The sequence below is a fragment of the Aplidium turbinatum genome, chromosome 7 (genome assembly GCF_918807975.1).
Source record: "Aplidium turbinatum chromosome 7, kaAplTurb1.1, whole genome shotgun sequence".
In the NCBI taxonomy this organism is placed as follows: Eukaryota; Metazoa; Chordata; class Ascidiacea; order Aplousobranchia; family Polyclinidae; genus Aplidium; species Aplidium turbinatum.
The window spans coordinates 634,417-651,343 of NC_137478.1; the positions used below are offsets into that span (position 1 = coordinate 634,417).

The following is a 16,927-nucleotide window of genomic DNA, read 5'->3' on the forward strand; positions in this document are numbered from 1 at the left end:
TGAAAAAAAATTAGATTAAAAAAAACGTGCTCAACTTGCCCCGCCTTCCCCTACTACCGTAGGTAGCCTAATGGCACCTCGAAAAATAGGCGGTGTTTTCTTAAAGTTTTTGGTGCTCTAGGAATATTCCTGGCCTCTAGAAATTTAAGTAATCCCTGATTGAGGTTGAAAAGTCTTACTTGGACCCACTGTCAACCAGGGGCGGATCTACCGGGTGGGCCTGATTGGTACAGGCCCACCCAGATTGACAGTGGGCCCACCCAAAATCAGATTCATGAAAAAAAACATATTAATGTTTAATACTGTAACAACCAATTGGCACTAAATTGTCTGCGCCATTACTATTTCACATCATTTGTAAGAGATATTCGGTAACACTAAGTTTTTGTGTGCTGGCCCGCCGTGGCATTATTGGTGAAGGCCCACCAAGATTTTTTCTAGGCCCACCCATAAATTACGTTCTGAATCCGCCACTGCTGTCAACGATACAAATTTAGTGTGGTAGCCTACGAGAAGATTGTTAGCCTACATTGCTTTATTTTGAAATTCTATGGAAGAAAAGTCCATTTCGAAAATTTCTGTGATCAGTCATGCAAGGTTTACTAGGATTCCAAACATTGGATTCACACCTTGCACGAACGAGTTGTTATGAGCAGTGTGCGAAATAAACGCAAAAGGTTTGTGAGAAAATACACGTACTCCCTAAGTCGAAGAGTTTCAGGAAAATCAATAAAAAGAAAGAAATCAATTTCGAAAGAATTTCTATAAAAATGTTGTGAGCAGTTCCATCGTTACTTGGCGCATCCATATGGTGGGGAAAGTCTTATGACAAAACTATTCGTGACCGCACAATGTGAGGTGAACGACCTCAGTGGTTGCGCCTGGTTTGTTATGATAGTGCTAAAATGCCGACAACTTCTGAACCAGCCGCTGGTAAAGCTGCTGCAAATCTCTGAGGTAAATAGGGGAATTCCCAATTGGCCGGTCGCAAATAGGAAACAGACTCCCAGAAAGATTGGAACAATTTCAGCTCTGTCTTATCTTCCCACCATATGTTGCTAATGCACTCTGTTGCGTCACAATGCCCCCATTAACCAGATACGTGCAAAGGCGAAGGAGTTTGTTGTTTATTTTCATCCGAACATGAATGCTAAGAAGTCAGCAGAAAATTGTTAACTGATAATTTTGATAAAATAAATGACTTTCCGGAAATGTATTCTTAGTACAGCTAAGCTTTATTTAGTCAGCAGGCTACATTGCAGTGCCAGTGAGATCAGCGCAAGGATCTGCAGCTTTATTGGGAAAAACACTTAAACAGGACACTGAAGAAATTCACATAAAAATGTTGCAAGATTTCTAAAAGTTGTTGACAGAAAAGTTAGAGAGTTGGGGGCCAGTGATAGGGGTGCTCAGAGAACACTTTTGGACTAGGGATCGAGATGATTTTAAGGGGCCCTTAACCATTTCAAAGGGGACGGGAACTTGAAGAGATCACTTCGTATTCGTTGGATATGGTGCAGTTTTCTTAGAAGTGTGTGAATGTGCGGCATGAGGCTGAGAGCTCTCATTGGTACCGGGCTCAACTACCCTGCTGGGAGCTGGAGCGACAGGGTTTATGAGTTTTTAAACTCCGCAAGAATCAAGCAGCATTCATTCCCATTGAACAATAACTTATTATAATCAGGGTTTATGAGTTTTTAAACTCCGCAAGAATCAAGCAGCATTCATTCCCATTGAACAATAACTTATTATAATCAAACAAAATTCTTTTTTTTTCCGTTTGTTGCTGCCACCGCGTCGTGCAGTTACTATTGCTGAGTTGCAAAGGGAACTTTCGATTGCATTGTTGTTTCTAAAAAGTCTTGCAAGCGTAGAGAAACAGAGCATTCATTATTTCTTTGTTTCAGACTTTTTTAAGTTAGTCGTATTATAAGCCACCAAAGATCAGATTTCACTTTGCAATTGTTGAACATCTTTTTATGCATTTCCGTTAGACAGTAGGCTAGGCCCTAGTCCTAGCAAGTTTAAGTGAGAAATTGCGTTAAGAACTGGATTAAGGTTTTCTAGCTTTTCAGAAGTGGATGTATTCGAAACAGTAAGTTAAGCGAATGTAGTTTCGAAACAAAGTTTATTCTGCCGAGATTACGTATTATTGGTAAATTTACAAAGTACCTCTGTTTCGGGTAACCCCCAGTGAGAGTTTGTGTATCCCAAGTTATGGGGAGAAAAGCACCGAAATCGTCATGAAAATGCGTTTGTGACGACACATTAGCGTAACCTGCAGCTTATATCAATAACAAGTTCTTCAAATTTGTTTCGGTTGGTCTGTAGGCCCATCCCTACCTAAGCTACCTTGGTTCCTGGTTAGGTCTTCGTGGGTTACATGTGCGCTGTGTGCATAGGTCCGCTCTGATAGCTCAGTTGGTTAGCACGTCTTCGTGAACGAAGAAGCTTCAAGATCATACGGCGCTGGTTCGACTCTCGGGGTGTGATCTTGAGCAACGCATTTCAGGACTGCTCTCAATTCTGCGTCATCTAGAGGATGGAATAATTCTCCGGCAACAACACTTCAACAATCGAAAACTTCACTCTGCTGATCTCGGTAACCGGCCCTGCGTCAAGAGCCTAGTCTACAAGTATGCGAAACTACCAGGAATAACCAATCAAGGCATTGTCAGTCCGAGGATAAAGATTCAAAACCAACCAACCCAACTAAGTAGTCACATGGCGTTCAGGCCTTGACAACTTGAGGCCGATATAATTTTGAACACTAAGCTAAATTTACTTTATATCTCTTTAAAATGATAATTTTGAAAATCCAATTTGCCAAAATGTGATCACTGAATCTCAAATCGCTGCAAAACTCTTTATTTACGTTAAAAAATGACAAACATTTCCCTTTTATCAGTGTTGCCAGACCGGGTACTGGTACCGAAACTCGGTTTAAAAAGTACCGAATTTTCGACATACCTTGTCATCATGACAACACATCTCGTTATCGTGACGATTCATCTCGTCATTGTGACGACACAACTCGTCATCATGACGACACAACTCGTTTCAAAGTGGAATTGCAATTCTCTGGATAAGCTGCTGCTCCGTAGTAAACGCGTTGTTGCAATTAAAGGATGTTTACTTCAATATTTTTGTTTCGTTTTAGACAATGTTTTTATAAGAGTGACTTCTTAATTTTCTATGCAATAGTTATGACGCACAATTATGACGTCAGGGCAATGACATCAGCAAAGGTTTATAACATAAGCTGGAACGTCAGTGAAGCGTTGAACGCCTCGTCGTCGATCGGACGATGCAAGTGGACATTCGAAAACACCGCTCTCACCGGAGTCCTCTCCCTCACTCTCATCCTCAACGCTCTCGCAGCTATCGTCCTTTTTCGCGTTCCCTTGGTAACCATTAGAGGGCGTAGTAATCCAGTATACCTTTGCATCAGATTCTTGAATGTCGCGGACTCTTTACAGGTAAATAAGTTCTATTGTTTGACGTGTGCTGACGATGAATTCCATTGTTTGACGTGTACTGACGATGAATTCCATTGTTTGACGTGTACTGACGATAAATTCTATTGTTTGACGTGCACTGACGATAAATTCTATTGTTTGACGTATACTGACGATGAATTCCATTGTTTGACGTGTACTGACGATGAATTCCATTGTTTGACGTATGCTGACGATGAATTCTATTGTTTGACGTGTACTGACGATAAATTCTATTGTTTGACTTGTACTGAGGATGAATTTTATTGTTTGACGTGTGCTGACGATGAAATGTATTGTTTGACGGAATTTTTAGAATTTTTGGACCGAGAAAGGCTTTCCTGAAGCTCGTCGTTGTTTTTCTTAACTTGTGGGAGATTCCAACCAATCATACTCGGTCACCGAGGTTGACTGGCGCATATGAAGAGTCACAGTCTTCACCAGTAGCTGAGTTGTCGCAGCGGCCATTTTCACAAGTTGTAGCTAACCATCAATGCATATTAGAGTTGAGCATAGAGTTGGTGTGGAGCCGGAGTTTGCCCGATTTGCAGGAAATGATGTGGATTCGGAGTTTTATTTACAAAACTTGCGAAGTGGAGTAGATTTGAAGTTTGGTTCAGCAACTTTGCACTTTACTTAAATCAAACAATGCCCTTAACAAGCAATAGGCCTACTGCTTATAATTGTGCGCCACTAAAAACATTTAGGCTACTAAATTTGCCAAAGATTTTTGCATGCTTGTTCTGTTTCGTGTCATACTCATTGACTAGTTTGATTTTGAAGTGGAGTGGATTCGGAGTCTCAAAAGATGAAATTTTTCAGAGTCAGATTAGAGTTTGGTTTCATAGAGTAGTAGTAGAGTCGGAATCTCAAAAAACACACTTCGCTCAACGCTGAATTGCCTGAGTAGCTATTTATTCTGATGTATAATTCTATGCGTATGATTCGTTACTTAAAATGCAGACTTGTGGTAACCTGCTTTTGTCTCACACGTAAACGATTAAAGTTTTTTTTTTTATGAAAGAAGTCGCCAAGTGTGGAAGCTACGAGAGCGCAATGATTTTATACAAGAGAATATTCGCACCTTAAATAACTAACTATCAACAAAAGTACTCATTTCCAGGCCGGCCTTCTTCTCGTTATGCCTGCCCTGGCTAGCAGGGACTGTGATTGGTTCGGGGGTGACATCTGCTGCAGAATTATGGGGTTCCTGGCTCTCTCGCTCCTTCTAGTGTCCCCCGTCATCACCATCCTAATGGCGTTTGACCGCGTCATCGCTTTGTACCAGCCATTCAAGTACAGAAGCCATCTCGGGTTGAAGGTAGATCAAATATTATTGCAAAGTAACATATCGTGCTTGGAAATGTTTGTCGGTGGCTAACATGTTGCCTGTGTGGAGTTTGCTTGGGAGGTCACCATCAGGTCGTTGTTTCCATTGGTTCACAGGTGAATGTGACCCACAAAGCGAGTTCCCGATAAAAAGGTTCAAAAGTATAATTTACAAACGAGTTCGCAGACGAAACAAGTTGGGACTCGCTGATCGAAATAAATAACTTTGAAAATTCAATTTTTGTAAGTTCCTTCTGCTTTATTGTGATGTCACAATGACAAGATGGAGACATGCGCTGTAGAACAACAACTCATCCCGGAAACGATCAATGCTTCCATCGCCGACTTGTCGTCGTCGTCTTGATATCGCGTCTGCATCGATCCACATTCGAAAACTCATTCAGTCATCAGTCACCTCTCACGTCGCCCAGTCTCAAACCCTTTGTGATGTTCCTTTATTGTCATGTGCAAGTGCATTGCGCATGCGCAGGATAAACTCTTAGTGTTACCACCTTAGAAAACAGAAACAATCCTCATTGTGACGTTTAAGATATCAAAAAAAGTAAACGAGAGAAAAGAAAAAGATTTTTTGTTTGATCACAAAAGAAACATTTTAAATGGTGTCATCGTCTTTATTTTCCTTGCTCGTATTGAGGGTTGGATACAATGCGCCATTGTTCTCGACCAAATGGTATAAGATGTTTTTATTTTGGAAATTGTGCCCTAACAATTTATAGATTGAAGCGTGCATCTATATTCCCGTGGGGTTCACCACACATTGACTGTTATAGTATTTGCAACCGACCAAGCGCATTGGTTGCAGTCGCCAAAGTAGCTGTGAAACATCAGAGAACCGCATCGGAATCTTTACTACTACGTAATCACTCATCTATTGTCTTGCAGATGCTAAAAGTGCTTTTGCCGCTTTCCTGCCTCTTTGTTGTGGCAGCCACAGCTCTTCCACTTGGTGGGGTGGGGGAGTACCATGTGGTTCGTGGGAGAAGACTTTGCCTTCTGGACACAATCACAGGTGTAACAAAATAATATTATTATTATTAAATCGATAACGTTCTTCATTCGCTTGTCGTTGTTTCAAACTAAATGCCACAACGCGCAATGATTTCAATCGGGAAGATGTTCAGTGAAAGAGAAAATCGGCCAATACATCATTCCTCAGTATCTGCTCTGTCCGCTTCCTCCTGATGATTAAGTGATCATCAGTTTATCCCTCCGGGTATGGTCCGACCAATCATCTACTCTGACTTCCTTGTTGATGAGGAAGATAAATAAGGGAACTTGTTATAGACAACTTCTTGTTATGAACTCTAGCACGCGATGAAGTTCATTGATTGCGAAGAAATGTTCCAAATTTAGTTTTTGTGAAAGTCGAGCCTGTGTCTTGCACGTCGCCTGTGTTGGTTGTTTGGTTCAGGCGGGTATTCGTTGCTCAATTGGCTCTTTGATTGCTCAATCAGTCACACGAGTGACGCATCGGCTTCCGACGACGCTACAAGGTCCAACCAACTATATATAGGTTGGGAACGAGCGACCATTGTGCGTCACATGGGAACAATGTCAACGTCACAAACAAATTTTCTCTTGTCAGACGACCGGGTCGACCGCGCCTACGTCCTCATCGTCCACTCCATCATCCTACTGGCCTTGGGCTTCATGGCGGTCTGCAGCGTGGCCTTCCAGACCAAGATCACGACCATGTCCTTCTCCAAAAAGGTGAGGTTCAGAACAAGAGGGTAGCACCACCTCCAAGCGATAGCATGGCTAGAGGTAGGTTGAACCCCAAAACGCCCCCTTTTGGACGTATGTTACGTCACAGAGAGGGCGTTGTTGCAATCAAGCACAATAAACAACACCATCATTCTGATCCAATTGCTGCGATGTTACACAAGTCTCATCGGTAGGCGCATGGAGTCTACACCTCCTCTAAGCCATGCTGCTTCCCTCAATGACACGAGTAGAGTTTGACCGACCAATTTTTATTGAACAGTTATTGCTTAAGATATTATTTTTATGATATTTCCATTATTTTTATGACTTGGCTATTTCAGTATAATTATTATTTTACTATTACATATGACAGTACTTCGGAACGAAGAAGATAGCTTTTAAGTATTACCTTGCTATAAATTATCATTAACTTATTATTATTAGTGATTATTTTCTTATTAGTTTTCGTGTTGTATTTGTCCTCGTTTGTTGTTGATCCGACACAAGACTTCGAATGCGACGTCATACGGTGGTTCCCCTCTGTACTTGCGATGTGATGAACAAGTCCCACATAGGGCGCCACAGAGAAAAGTTTTAGTTAGAACTAACAAGTCGGCCTCCAATTCTATTTGAATAAGATACTGAAGAAGCCGTCGTGCAGTAGTGATTATATAGATTACAGTCTTTATAGTAGTGAAAGCTTCATCAATAAATTATACGAGTTTCCAAACCTGCTAATTTTGTTGACGTCACACTTGCAACTTGTGATCGTCCGTTGTTACGAAATCTACGTCACATTCGTCGACAATTCAATTTGTGATGTATGTACTCAGAACATCACATCTCCCATGGTAACCATGGGTTCTACAGCACCGTAGATCTGGCATTCCCATCTCGGTGGGTTTAGCTCCGTTTCTCCTTCAAGAAAGCAACCCGAGTCCATTGTGAGGTGGCAGTGTGTTTGTTGATTGTGAAAAATAAATCGAACTCTGATTTTATCTAAAACAGACAAAGATGATGCTCTCGGCTCTGCGTTTACAGAACACGCTAGATCGTTTCACGTGGCCCGTTGGGGAATCCCCAGAGATTTTGTCATCTTGTTTACAAACGACCCACCTCACTGACGTCATAGACTTTAGTTATCACATATCTTTGTTTTGAAGTCCAGGGTGCCCAAGGGTGTCATCGCCACGCTATAAGAACAAACAAACCAATTGTGACGAAGCACACGTTGGCGCGAAGGCGTGCGCTGTATGGCAGCTCTAGTGTCATCAGCTTCCATTAATCGTGGCACCCGTCAAGTCACTAATCACAATCCGAGACATTCGTCGCATAAACATTCTCCATCTGTCGATCGCTACAAAGACGCTCAAAGACGCTCAGATTAATCCCTTAAACATCTCGCCGCTGGGCGCAATGAGATTGTTTTGTTATTTTCAATGGTGATGTACTGATGACATACCGAAAGCAGCAAGTCAAAATTTGAAATTTCACAGAAACTTTCTCTTTTCTTATGAAGCAGTCACTTGTTGATCTCGTACATTTTCATTGTTCTTGACGCAGGCCCGGTCACCGAGATTGACAGAGTGAAGTTTCCGATTGTTGAAGTCTTGTTGCCGGGGAATTGTTCCATTCACTAGGTGCCGCTGAATGGAAAGCAGTCCTGAAATGCGTTGCTCAAGCGCACACCCCGAGAGTCGAACCAGCGCCACGTGATCTTGAGCCTGGCGCGTAACCACTGATGTAACTGGACGGACTTATGTCCCTTTAACAAGACTTATTAGCCTACTCCAGTTGATTCATATTCAGTGCAAGTAGGCCATGAGTGATGCATTGTTTTCACAAGTAAAGAAGGAAAAAAGGCTACAAACGGAAACCTACTTAGCCTACTTATTGTAGCAAATAAGACAATCATTCTCACTTATTATTATAAAGACACAGTAACGCAGGAAGGGATTTTAAGCATCAGAATTGTAGACCAGCATTTTGCTTTCACACCAACACAGTAACACACTACCAGGATTTCTTTCAAGCGCCATAGCTTATGCACAGTTACGAGAGCCCATTATTAAGTGGTTATCAATTATTATCATTGTATCACTTCGCCTTTTTTTTCTTATAAAAGTAATTTGAATAGAATGAAACAGTCAGTTCCTTGTTTTTTAACGTTGATTCTACGTTTTTACGAAGATTCTACTAACTGCTGAACAAGTTATTAAATATTCACAAGCACTTTGGTGCTTGCTAATGAAGCAGTCTAGACACGCCACCAATTTCACGGTTATCTAATGGACTACAACCACCCCCTCAGTGGCTGAAACAACATGCCCCTAAAATTCCATTGGCAGAATCGGAAATACTACTTTTATTTTACTTGAAGGCTGCATGGCTGAGGGTTAAGAACGTCTCCGCGACGTTCGAAACGATATGGGTTCGATATCGCTCCAGAGCACGTGGCTGTGTCTAGGCAAAGGCATGCCAAAATAGGGGGCAGCTGACTCAGAAGCTGCACGTCCCTTCGCTGCCTACGTGACCACAGAATGCTGTCGGAATGCGTGCAAAATAAACTATGATCATAATTATTTCTGCTGCATTTCTTTGCAGAGTCCACGATAGTCATAGCCACGTCATTTATGACGTCACAGTGCAAAAAGAAAACGAAATCTTATTCTCATTGTTGGGAACGTCATTGCGCGTTCTTTTTTTCTTTTCCGGTTGATTTCTGCAACTCAATAATCAATAAGCTAAAAAAACAACTATTTAAAAAACTTTAAAACGGAAAAATATCGTTGAATAAACGTAGAATTCCTCTTCCGTTTATAAATGATTGTGAGAATGTTTGCCCTCGGACTGAGGGAAGCACGCATGTTAGTGGAAGGTTTGAACAGTGACTGATCCGGAGGGGGCGAATCGAGCGCTCGCCCCCTAAAACAGGGAAATGTAACTTTATTCACGGTGTATTTGCAAGGTTGGATTAATGTATATTGTAGACCTACACATCATTGTTTTTGGTTGAAATCCCCCTCACCTCAGGCTACTTGCTGGTTCCTTCCCTGGCTTTGAACCACTGACGTGCACTTTGTCAGCGAGATTGAAAGAGCGAACCACAAACAAAAATGCGAAATTTTCAGCAAAATCGAAATTTTCAGAAGCTGTGAGGAAGCTGAAGGAATAGTTTAAATCAGGGCTTCCCAAACTGGGGGTCGCGAACCCCCAAGGGAACGCGTAAAGAACTTCAGGGGTCGCAGAAAGTATACCAATTTGCACAAGGTACTGCATATTAACACTTCTATGCGAGATGTTGTGACAGTTATTAGGAATTTATTAAGAGTTACGCACTCAATAGGCTACCCGTATTTTTGAAAGTTTAAGAGGTGAAATGGAATCGGAGTTAAAAACTCTTTTACTGCATTTTGAAGTGAGGTGGCTTTCAAAAGTCAAAGCTTTAAAATGGCTAGCCAATTAACGTTGAATGCCGAAATCGTGATTTTTCTAACAGAATAGAATTCAGTCTTGGTCCACCATTTTCGCAATGACATCTATACTAGCTTTTGGAATTATGCCAAATGTCAGATTTCCTTGAAAAACTGAACGAATGTAATTTGTCCCTCCCAGGACAAAACATCAATATTTTGCATTGAGATCTAAAATTAATGCGTTCATCAAAAATTTGAACATCTGGAAACAAATATTTCAAAATGATTTATCTGAAATGTTCTCACTTCGCCTACCGTTCCAACAACCTATTAAACCCCCCTTGAGACCTGCATTAACAAACACTGAGCCACGGCTGGAGTTGCTTTGTTGCAGAAAGCAGTCACACCCATCACAATGAATAAATGTGTTTGCTTTTTGTTTTGGTTCCAGTAGGCTACCCATTGGCTTCGTTGTTATTAAGAACGGAAAATTGTTTTTGATTTTTGTTAGATTTAAGATTTTCAATTAATACCACAAGTGTATATTTCGCACTGTTCGTCGTTTTAATTGTAAGGGGCCGCGAAACGTTTTAGGAGATTGAAAAGGGTCGGGAGCAAAAAAGTTTGGGAAGCCCTGGTTTAAATGACTCCAATTTTTTTTCTTAGTTAAATTAGATATGTCTAAACAATATTGTATCTACCAAAACTAAAAATATTTTTGGAAAAATTGCATTTTTGACCCCATTTTCGATTTTTGAGCTCCATGTGGAGGCTGAAGACAATTTGTTACGAATCTCAAATTTTTTCATGAGTGTTTTCTCACTCATTAGCACCATTTCCCCACTACTCCGAGAGAATTTAAAAAAAAGTTCAAAAACGAGCCACCCTAGTTGTCAGCCAAGTTCTTCTCTGGTTGCTTCTCTAGTTACCTCTAACTATTCCAGCTAATTAATAAAGGCCGGTCGTACAGACTGATGAAACATTTCAAGTAACTCTCACTTCAAATACCTTGCTTGTTGATGTGCACCTTTGCTGCAAGTTCTTCAGATGTGAGCAAGATGCGGCGGGGAGGCGAGACCGATGTTTAACCAATGACCATCTTCTTGTGTTGAAAGTAGTGAGACTACAATGACTACATATCTGACAAAATTAGTTACCTCCTTTGATAAAATTGGCGTCGAACTATTAACAGAAATAAAAAAAACTGTTGCCAGCTATCTCCCATTGCGAACTGTTCCTAATTCAATTCCTAATTGACTTTATTATGACTAATACAGTTATACGTCAATAATTTTAGATAGTCAACCGAAGTTTAAATCAAGATGCACTTTACTCTAGTTTCTCCCAGTTTTGTGTTGCTGCATTTGAGTGTGGAGTGTTGCTGGAACTGCCAAAAGCTGATCGCTGTTACTCTTGTGATTAAAGTTGGAAATTTAAAAGATCTTTTGCAAATCTTTTATTGTTTTTCAGCACAAACCTCTGGCACAAAGAAAGACGCGAGCGCCGAGTCGAACCCGGAGTGCTACCATCACAACCATGGCTGTCTGCTGCATCTTCATCGTGTGCTACCTCCCATACGTGGTGAGTGGCCATTGGTTTTAACACAGTGAAAAGTTGCAATGGAAGTTCATTGAGTGGTCAAATTCTTCTCTGATCCCTTTCGCTTCGAGGACATGGTCGATCATCGAGTCCACAAATTCCACAATCAAGTTTCTACCTGACCACTACTTCCTGCTTCTCGATTGTTTCCAAATCTAGAACAAGGCTCGATCACGTCACGTGCCCACCACGCGGTCAGGAGTTTACGTCGATTGTGCGTCAAAATTACGTGGAATTGACGTCAAAACAATAGATGACGTAGTGAATTTCATCTTAATAGTTTATGGGCGACGAGGATCGATTTTGTTGTGTTGTTCCATGGTATTGTGATGGAAGAATGGCTCTTTATGAACAGCCTCCACTATTGTCGTTGTGATAGGGATGAACTTCTGAACACGTTTTTCTTTTAAGTTATTTGTGCTATAGCGTCAATTCATCAACAGCGTAGTTTCACACAGAGCCGGGTGCTGAGCGAAACGTCATCAGGCAAGAAGTCACCTACCCTAGTCACGTGGTTGACCTTTGGCCTGGCGTTCCTCCAACCGATGCTGAACCCTATCGTGTACCTTTTCACTAATGTCCGCTATAAGCAGGAGCTGCAGGTAAGAATCTTCGGGAAATACTTTGTAATTTTGCCTCATAATTTAGTTGTTATGTGCATCCACTCCATGTAAGGGCATATTGAAAAATCTCGGACAAACCCAAGCGGGTTGTAAGGCTGTCCAGATGAGCGGTCTGCTTAGTGTCCAACCCAAGACACCTCGAAGCCAGACGCGGGATCGAACTCGGGACTCACGGTACCACTTCAATTACGTAAACATCAAATTCACACCAAACTGTGAGGGCAGCTCGGACTGCTCGGTATGAGGGTTGGCCCATCTTCTTCCAACTTTGCATAGATGTGAGTGTTTATGGCACCTCTGGTGGCATTGATTAAATGTCACTGTATCGCTCATCAATCAGAAGCTGATTTTGATGTTTAACTCACGATACACAATATCTCCCTCCAGCAACTCTTCGTGTTCAGTTTGTTTGCCTGAGTGTGGCATGGACAAGTAGTTTTGTTTGATGCTTCTTCGACTGGTGGTTTCGTTCCTCATTTGATGAATCTGTTTCTTCCAGGTTTTGTTGCGACGGATCAAACAAACCGACATTGAGACCAGTGGAAGCATCACTGGCACCTCTCGTGGCGGTTTCCGACGACGATTCTCAAGCTCAGGTTGTTTAGATCGATCAGCTTTGTGACGCAAACTCAAACTCAATAAAATCAAGACCAAAATCTTTTGTTAAAGAACTTAAAAAACTTTCAGTTAATATGTAAAATAAACTTCATTCCAGGCCATCGTAACGAGAACAAGCATGGCTGCCTCAAAGACAAAGAATTCCAAGGGTCCACAACTAGTCCAGGAACGTCCGGGAAGGTTGTTATCGAAGCAGGGGTTTTCCCACCTGATAAGCCCCAGCCGAAGTCCAGCGACAGTAGTGACGTATTCTTCCATGTGGGTGACGCTTTGTTTTTGTTGCGTCATCAATGTGTTCGAGATGGCAAGTACCAGCACTCCAATAAGGATTGTTGGGTCATTTGGAGTGAAACGTTTGTGTACATTCGTTTGTTTCTTGTCTGGACAATAGAAAACTTTCTCTTGTCTTCTTTCTAACTTGTGGTACAAATTCTCTTTGCATCGTAAAGCAAAATCAACTTAAAGGAAAATCTGCAATAATGACTTTTTATCGAGTCTTATTTGCAGTCGCCGAACAATTCCATTCGTTTATTGACGTAATTCTCATTTCAGAGGAATCCTGACTGTATGCGTCAAGTGTGTGGGTCACTAGAGCGCCACCGCGCAGAATCTATAACGCATCGTCTCCAGTCATCAAGTAGCGGGATTCGATCGATGGATAGCCCCGATTCCCCTTCCCTCCCCCAATTTCACGAACCCCATGTGGGCTGCTTGTTTGAAAGACTCGGCCCCACCATCGGCCCTCTTAATGAAAGCACACGCGAAAGGAACCACACCGTCTGTGGCCGCCAGTCGTCGGCAACAGCGACTGCATCAATCAATCGCAACCTGCACAAAAGCCAACGAAGCGCCAGCGACCCCTCCCTGGCGAACACGACCAACCAAGCTAAATCTGACGTTGTGACCCACGAGGGCAAACCTCTTCTTAAAGACCACAAACTATTCTCCGATTCTGACGGTGAACGCGCGTATTCGTCGCCGAGGGCAACGTTATCTGACAGCTTCCTTGCGCAAAGCGCTTCAACAAACGTATGTCATCCAGATTCGCAAGACACGTCATACAAAGCGATAGTTTCCAATGGAAACGTGACAAAAGAACATGCAAAAAGGCGAGTCGCTTCAGTTACTAAAAAGCCCAGCCATCGAGACAGCGGTATGATTGACACCAGCGAGATATCAACTTGATTGACAGCTATCAAAGTTTAATGATTTGTACGACGCCATCATCAAAATATCTTGGTACTAATCATGGTCCAGTGCATTCCTCGTTGATTTATTGTAGCCTACCTGCTTTGGAAAGCAGTGAAGTGAGTGATGTTTTGTCGAAATTTTTCAAGTTTATCAAATCACATGAGAAGCTTTATGTTCTGTCATGTCATTAATAGTTATGATGACGTCATGTGCGGAGGGGTGAGCAATCGTTGAACGATTATCAGCTTGTTGTCTGGTTGTTGTCATGAGGAATGCTTCGAAGGTTCTGGTAAAGGTCTTGAGACATTAATGAAACTTGGGTTTCCAACATCTGGGGCAATGAAACATTCCCTGTCTTTTTATAAGCCTATATTGATACGCCCTGCACATTGTTACATAACATGTAACGCCGGTTTAACGCCCTCTTGATGGTCAGGTGTCTCCCCCCTAGCTGGACACTGGCATTGGTTTTGATAGGTTCACAAATACTTGTTTCTTTCTTTGTATTTCGTTGTATCGTCTGTTGTCGCACAATTTGCTGGTGCCCTCCCTTTGTAGTTGACGACGACAAAGTAATTTAAGTTCATTCGAATTTCATTAGCTCTCAACCAATTTGTCTTCTGAAACATTTAAATACAGAAATGTTAACAAATGATAGCGCTGTGTTCTCGGATGTAGAGTGGACGACATGGCTCAAAGCCACCTTTGACTTTGCAAGAGGTGGTTTGCAACAAATTGAAAGATTATTCTTGGAACGCGAGATAGCCTAATTGGACTAAAATGTACCGTATTTCAATTCAGATGCATATATGTTTCACAAAGGAATTTATTTCCCGTATTGCGTTCATACAGTTGGGAAAAATCTAAGCAACGATAAACCAATCAGAAGGAGAAATGTTGCGAGAAAACGAAACGTCACCCGAGCAAACATCTCAACCAAGCCACTGTCGCCTTCCGTGACATGCACTTGCCATGTTGAGAGGAAGGAACAAATATTTACATAATATATCAGTTTGGGTGTCTTGCGAAGACGCCTGTGCGTGAGTTGATTAACGTGGACTTGATGGCGCACACTCAACAAGCACACATAAATTTGACGAAGCCATCAGCTTTATCCAATGGCAAGGCAAGCCAAGACGATTGGAGCTGGTGACATGCTGCAGCCTTCACAGCCGTTGAGCTTGGCTGACTTGACTCTCTCCTCGAACTACTACCTTAAACGTAGTGAGAGAGTTTCCGAGCCTCAGTGACTTCTAAAGCGGTACTGGCGAGAGCTAACAGCTCCCAGAAGGGCCACCCATTCCAGGTTGGTCGAAAGGTAGAGGTCAGACAAAACGTAGTCCAAAGTACCCAAGTCCCCAACGGCGGAACAGGTGGATATATCAGCAAACAGTTTAAAAATAGTAGGCTATGTTTAAAATGTTGGGTGATAAACAAATTATTATAGTACAAGCTCAGGTGAAGATACTGATTTGTTAAGTTTTTTAAGGTATACCTAGATATACCAAGCAGGGATATCTAGAGAAGGGGATATTAAGGCTTTCAATACGTCTGGCAGTAGAAGGGCTTCTGTTTATCGTAAATAATCTCTGTTTTCCGTAAAATGACAATTGGCAACGATAGTAGTTAAATGAACCTTGCTATGACAACCTGCATTGCGCTATTAGCATCAGGCCATAACACCGCTTCAGAGCAAGCAGCTGTGCATCTACTGAGAAGATACTAAAGGCATGCCAAAATAATTGCAACATTTAAGACTAAGTCAATGACAATATATTGTTTGTTGATGTAACGTAGCCTATAGACTTTTGTAACAAACAAATGTTTGTTGACAGTGAATCTTAGCAAAATTGACAGCCATAATCAAGTTTTTTGCTTATAAGGCTTGACACATTAGTGGCAGAGAGCTCTGAGGCATGAATTAGTGATACTGATCAGCCTAGTAGACTATTATTGGCAAAACATGTGTCTTTCGCTCTGATTTATTGCTACACTTGATTGCCGAGAAACATTTGTTGATTGGAAAACTCTTCATGGCTGTCGTGAAGACAAAAGTGATCAAATCACAATGGTCAATTTTGTAGTGAGTACAAATGTATGGTACTCAATTACTCATCCTTAAGTATTAGGCTATGTCAGGCATGGGCTCTATCCAGGAGGGTGAGGGAATGATCACTGTGATCACCCCTCCAATCATTGGAGTGGAGGGTAAGCAATGCGAAATCACCCTCCAATCATTTGACTTTGAAAAGGTTTTGTGATATTTTATTGATCGAATTTTGAAAAAAAATATTTCTGCTGTTACCACTTTTTTGAATTTTTGATTTGGCAACCCTGAACTACAAGCCAGGCCTTTACACTGTGGAGTTTTAACTTAGTTTGCTTACTCAAAAATGCCCTTTCTAAAACATGCTTTGTGAAACGATTTGGAAATCCCGTGCACGTTGATGATCAATGAAGCTAATGCTATTGTAGCGGACGCTGCTAATCAGCATGCGCGCTCATATACAGCCGTCAGCAAAACGGCGACATTCCTGGGCATGGGCCTAATTGGCGAAGAATGACCGGGACACGAAATCGTCTTCACTGCTGCATTGTTTATTGATTGATTGATTGATTGAATCTTTATCCTCGGACTTGGAAAGCTTCTTGCAGAGCTTAATCCTGGCAGTTTCGCATACTTGTAGAGGCTTTGAATCACTGACGCAGGCCCGGTCACCGAGATTGACAGAGTAAAGTTTCCGATTGTTGAAGTCTTGTTGCCGGGGAACTATTCCATCCATTAGATGCCACTGAATGGAGAGCAGTCCTTAACGTGCGTTGTGCTCAAGCGCACACCCCGAGAGTCGAACCAGCGCCGCTTGATCTTGAAGCTTCTTCGTTCCAGAAGTGACGCGCCAACCAATTGAGCTATCGGGGCGGACTTAAT

General features: G+C 41.9%; 1 protein-coding gene across 1 annotated transcript; it reads left to right on the forward strand.

The window, feature by feature from the left end:
- The first annotated feature begins 3,206 nt into the window (after positions 1 to 3,206).
- Positions 3,207 to 14,641, forward strand: LOC145774458 (uncharacterized). The gene is made up of 9 exons (XM_082585712.1): positions 3,207 to 3,479; positions 4,621 to 4,818; positions 5,730 to 5,856; positions 6,433 to 6,557; positions 11,438 to 11,548; positions 12,025 to 12,168; positions 12,689 to 12,785; positions 12,905 to 13,065; positions 13,360 to 14,641. The coding sequence occupies exons 1-9, from the start codon at positions 3,207 to 3,209 to the stop codon at positions 13,990 to 13,992; spliced, it is 1,869 nt and encodes a 622-aa protein (XP_082441838.1). The 3' UTR covers positions 13,993 to 14,641.
- Positions 14,642 to 16,927: the final 2,286 nt, after the last annotated feature.

What these genes read in the sequence shown, in the direction of transcription:
- LOC145774458 (XM_082585712.1), top strand. Translation starts at nt 3,207, where the DNA reads ATGACGCACAATTATGACGTCAGGGCAATGACATCAGCAAAGGTTTAT. An exon ending in ATGTCGCGGACTCTTTACAG is followed by an intron (nt 3,480 to 4,620) that starts GTAAATAAGTTC and finishes ACTCATTTCCAG; the next exon opens with GCCGGCCTTCTTCTCGTTAT. An exon ending in GAAGCCATCTCGGGTTGAAG is followed by an intron (nt 4,819 to 5,729) that starts GTAGATCAAATA and finishes ATTGTCTTGCAG; the next exon opens with ATGCTAAAAGTGCTTTTGCC.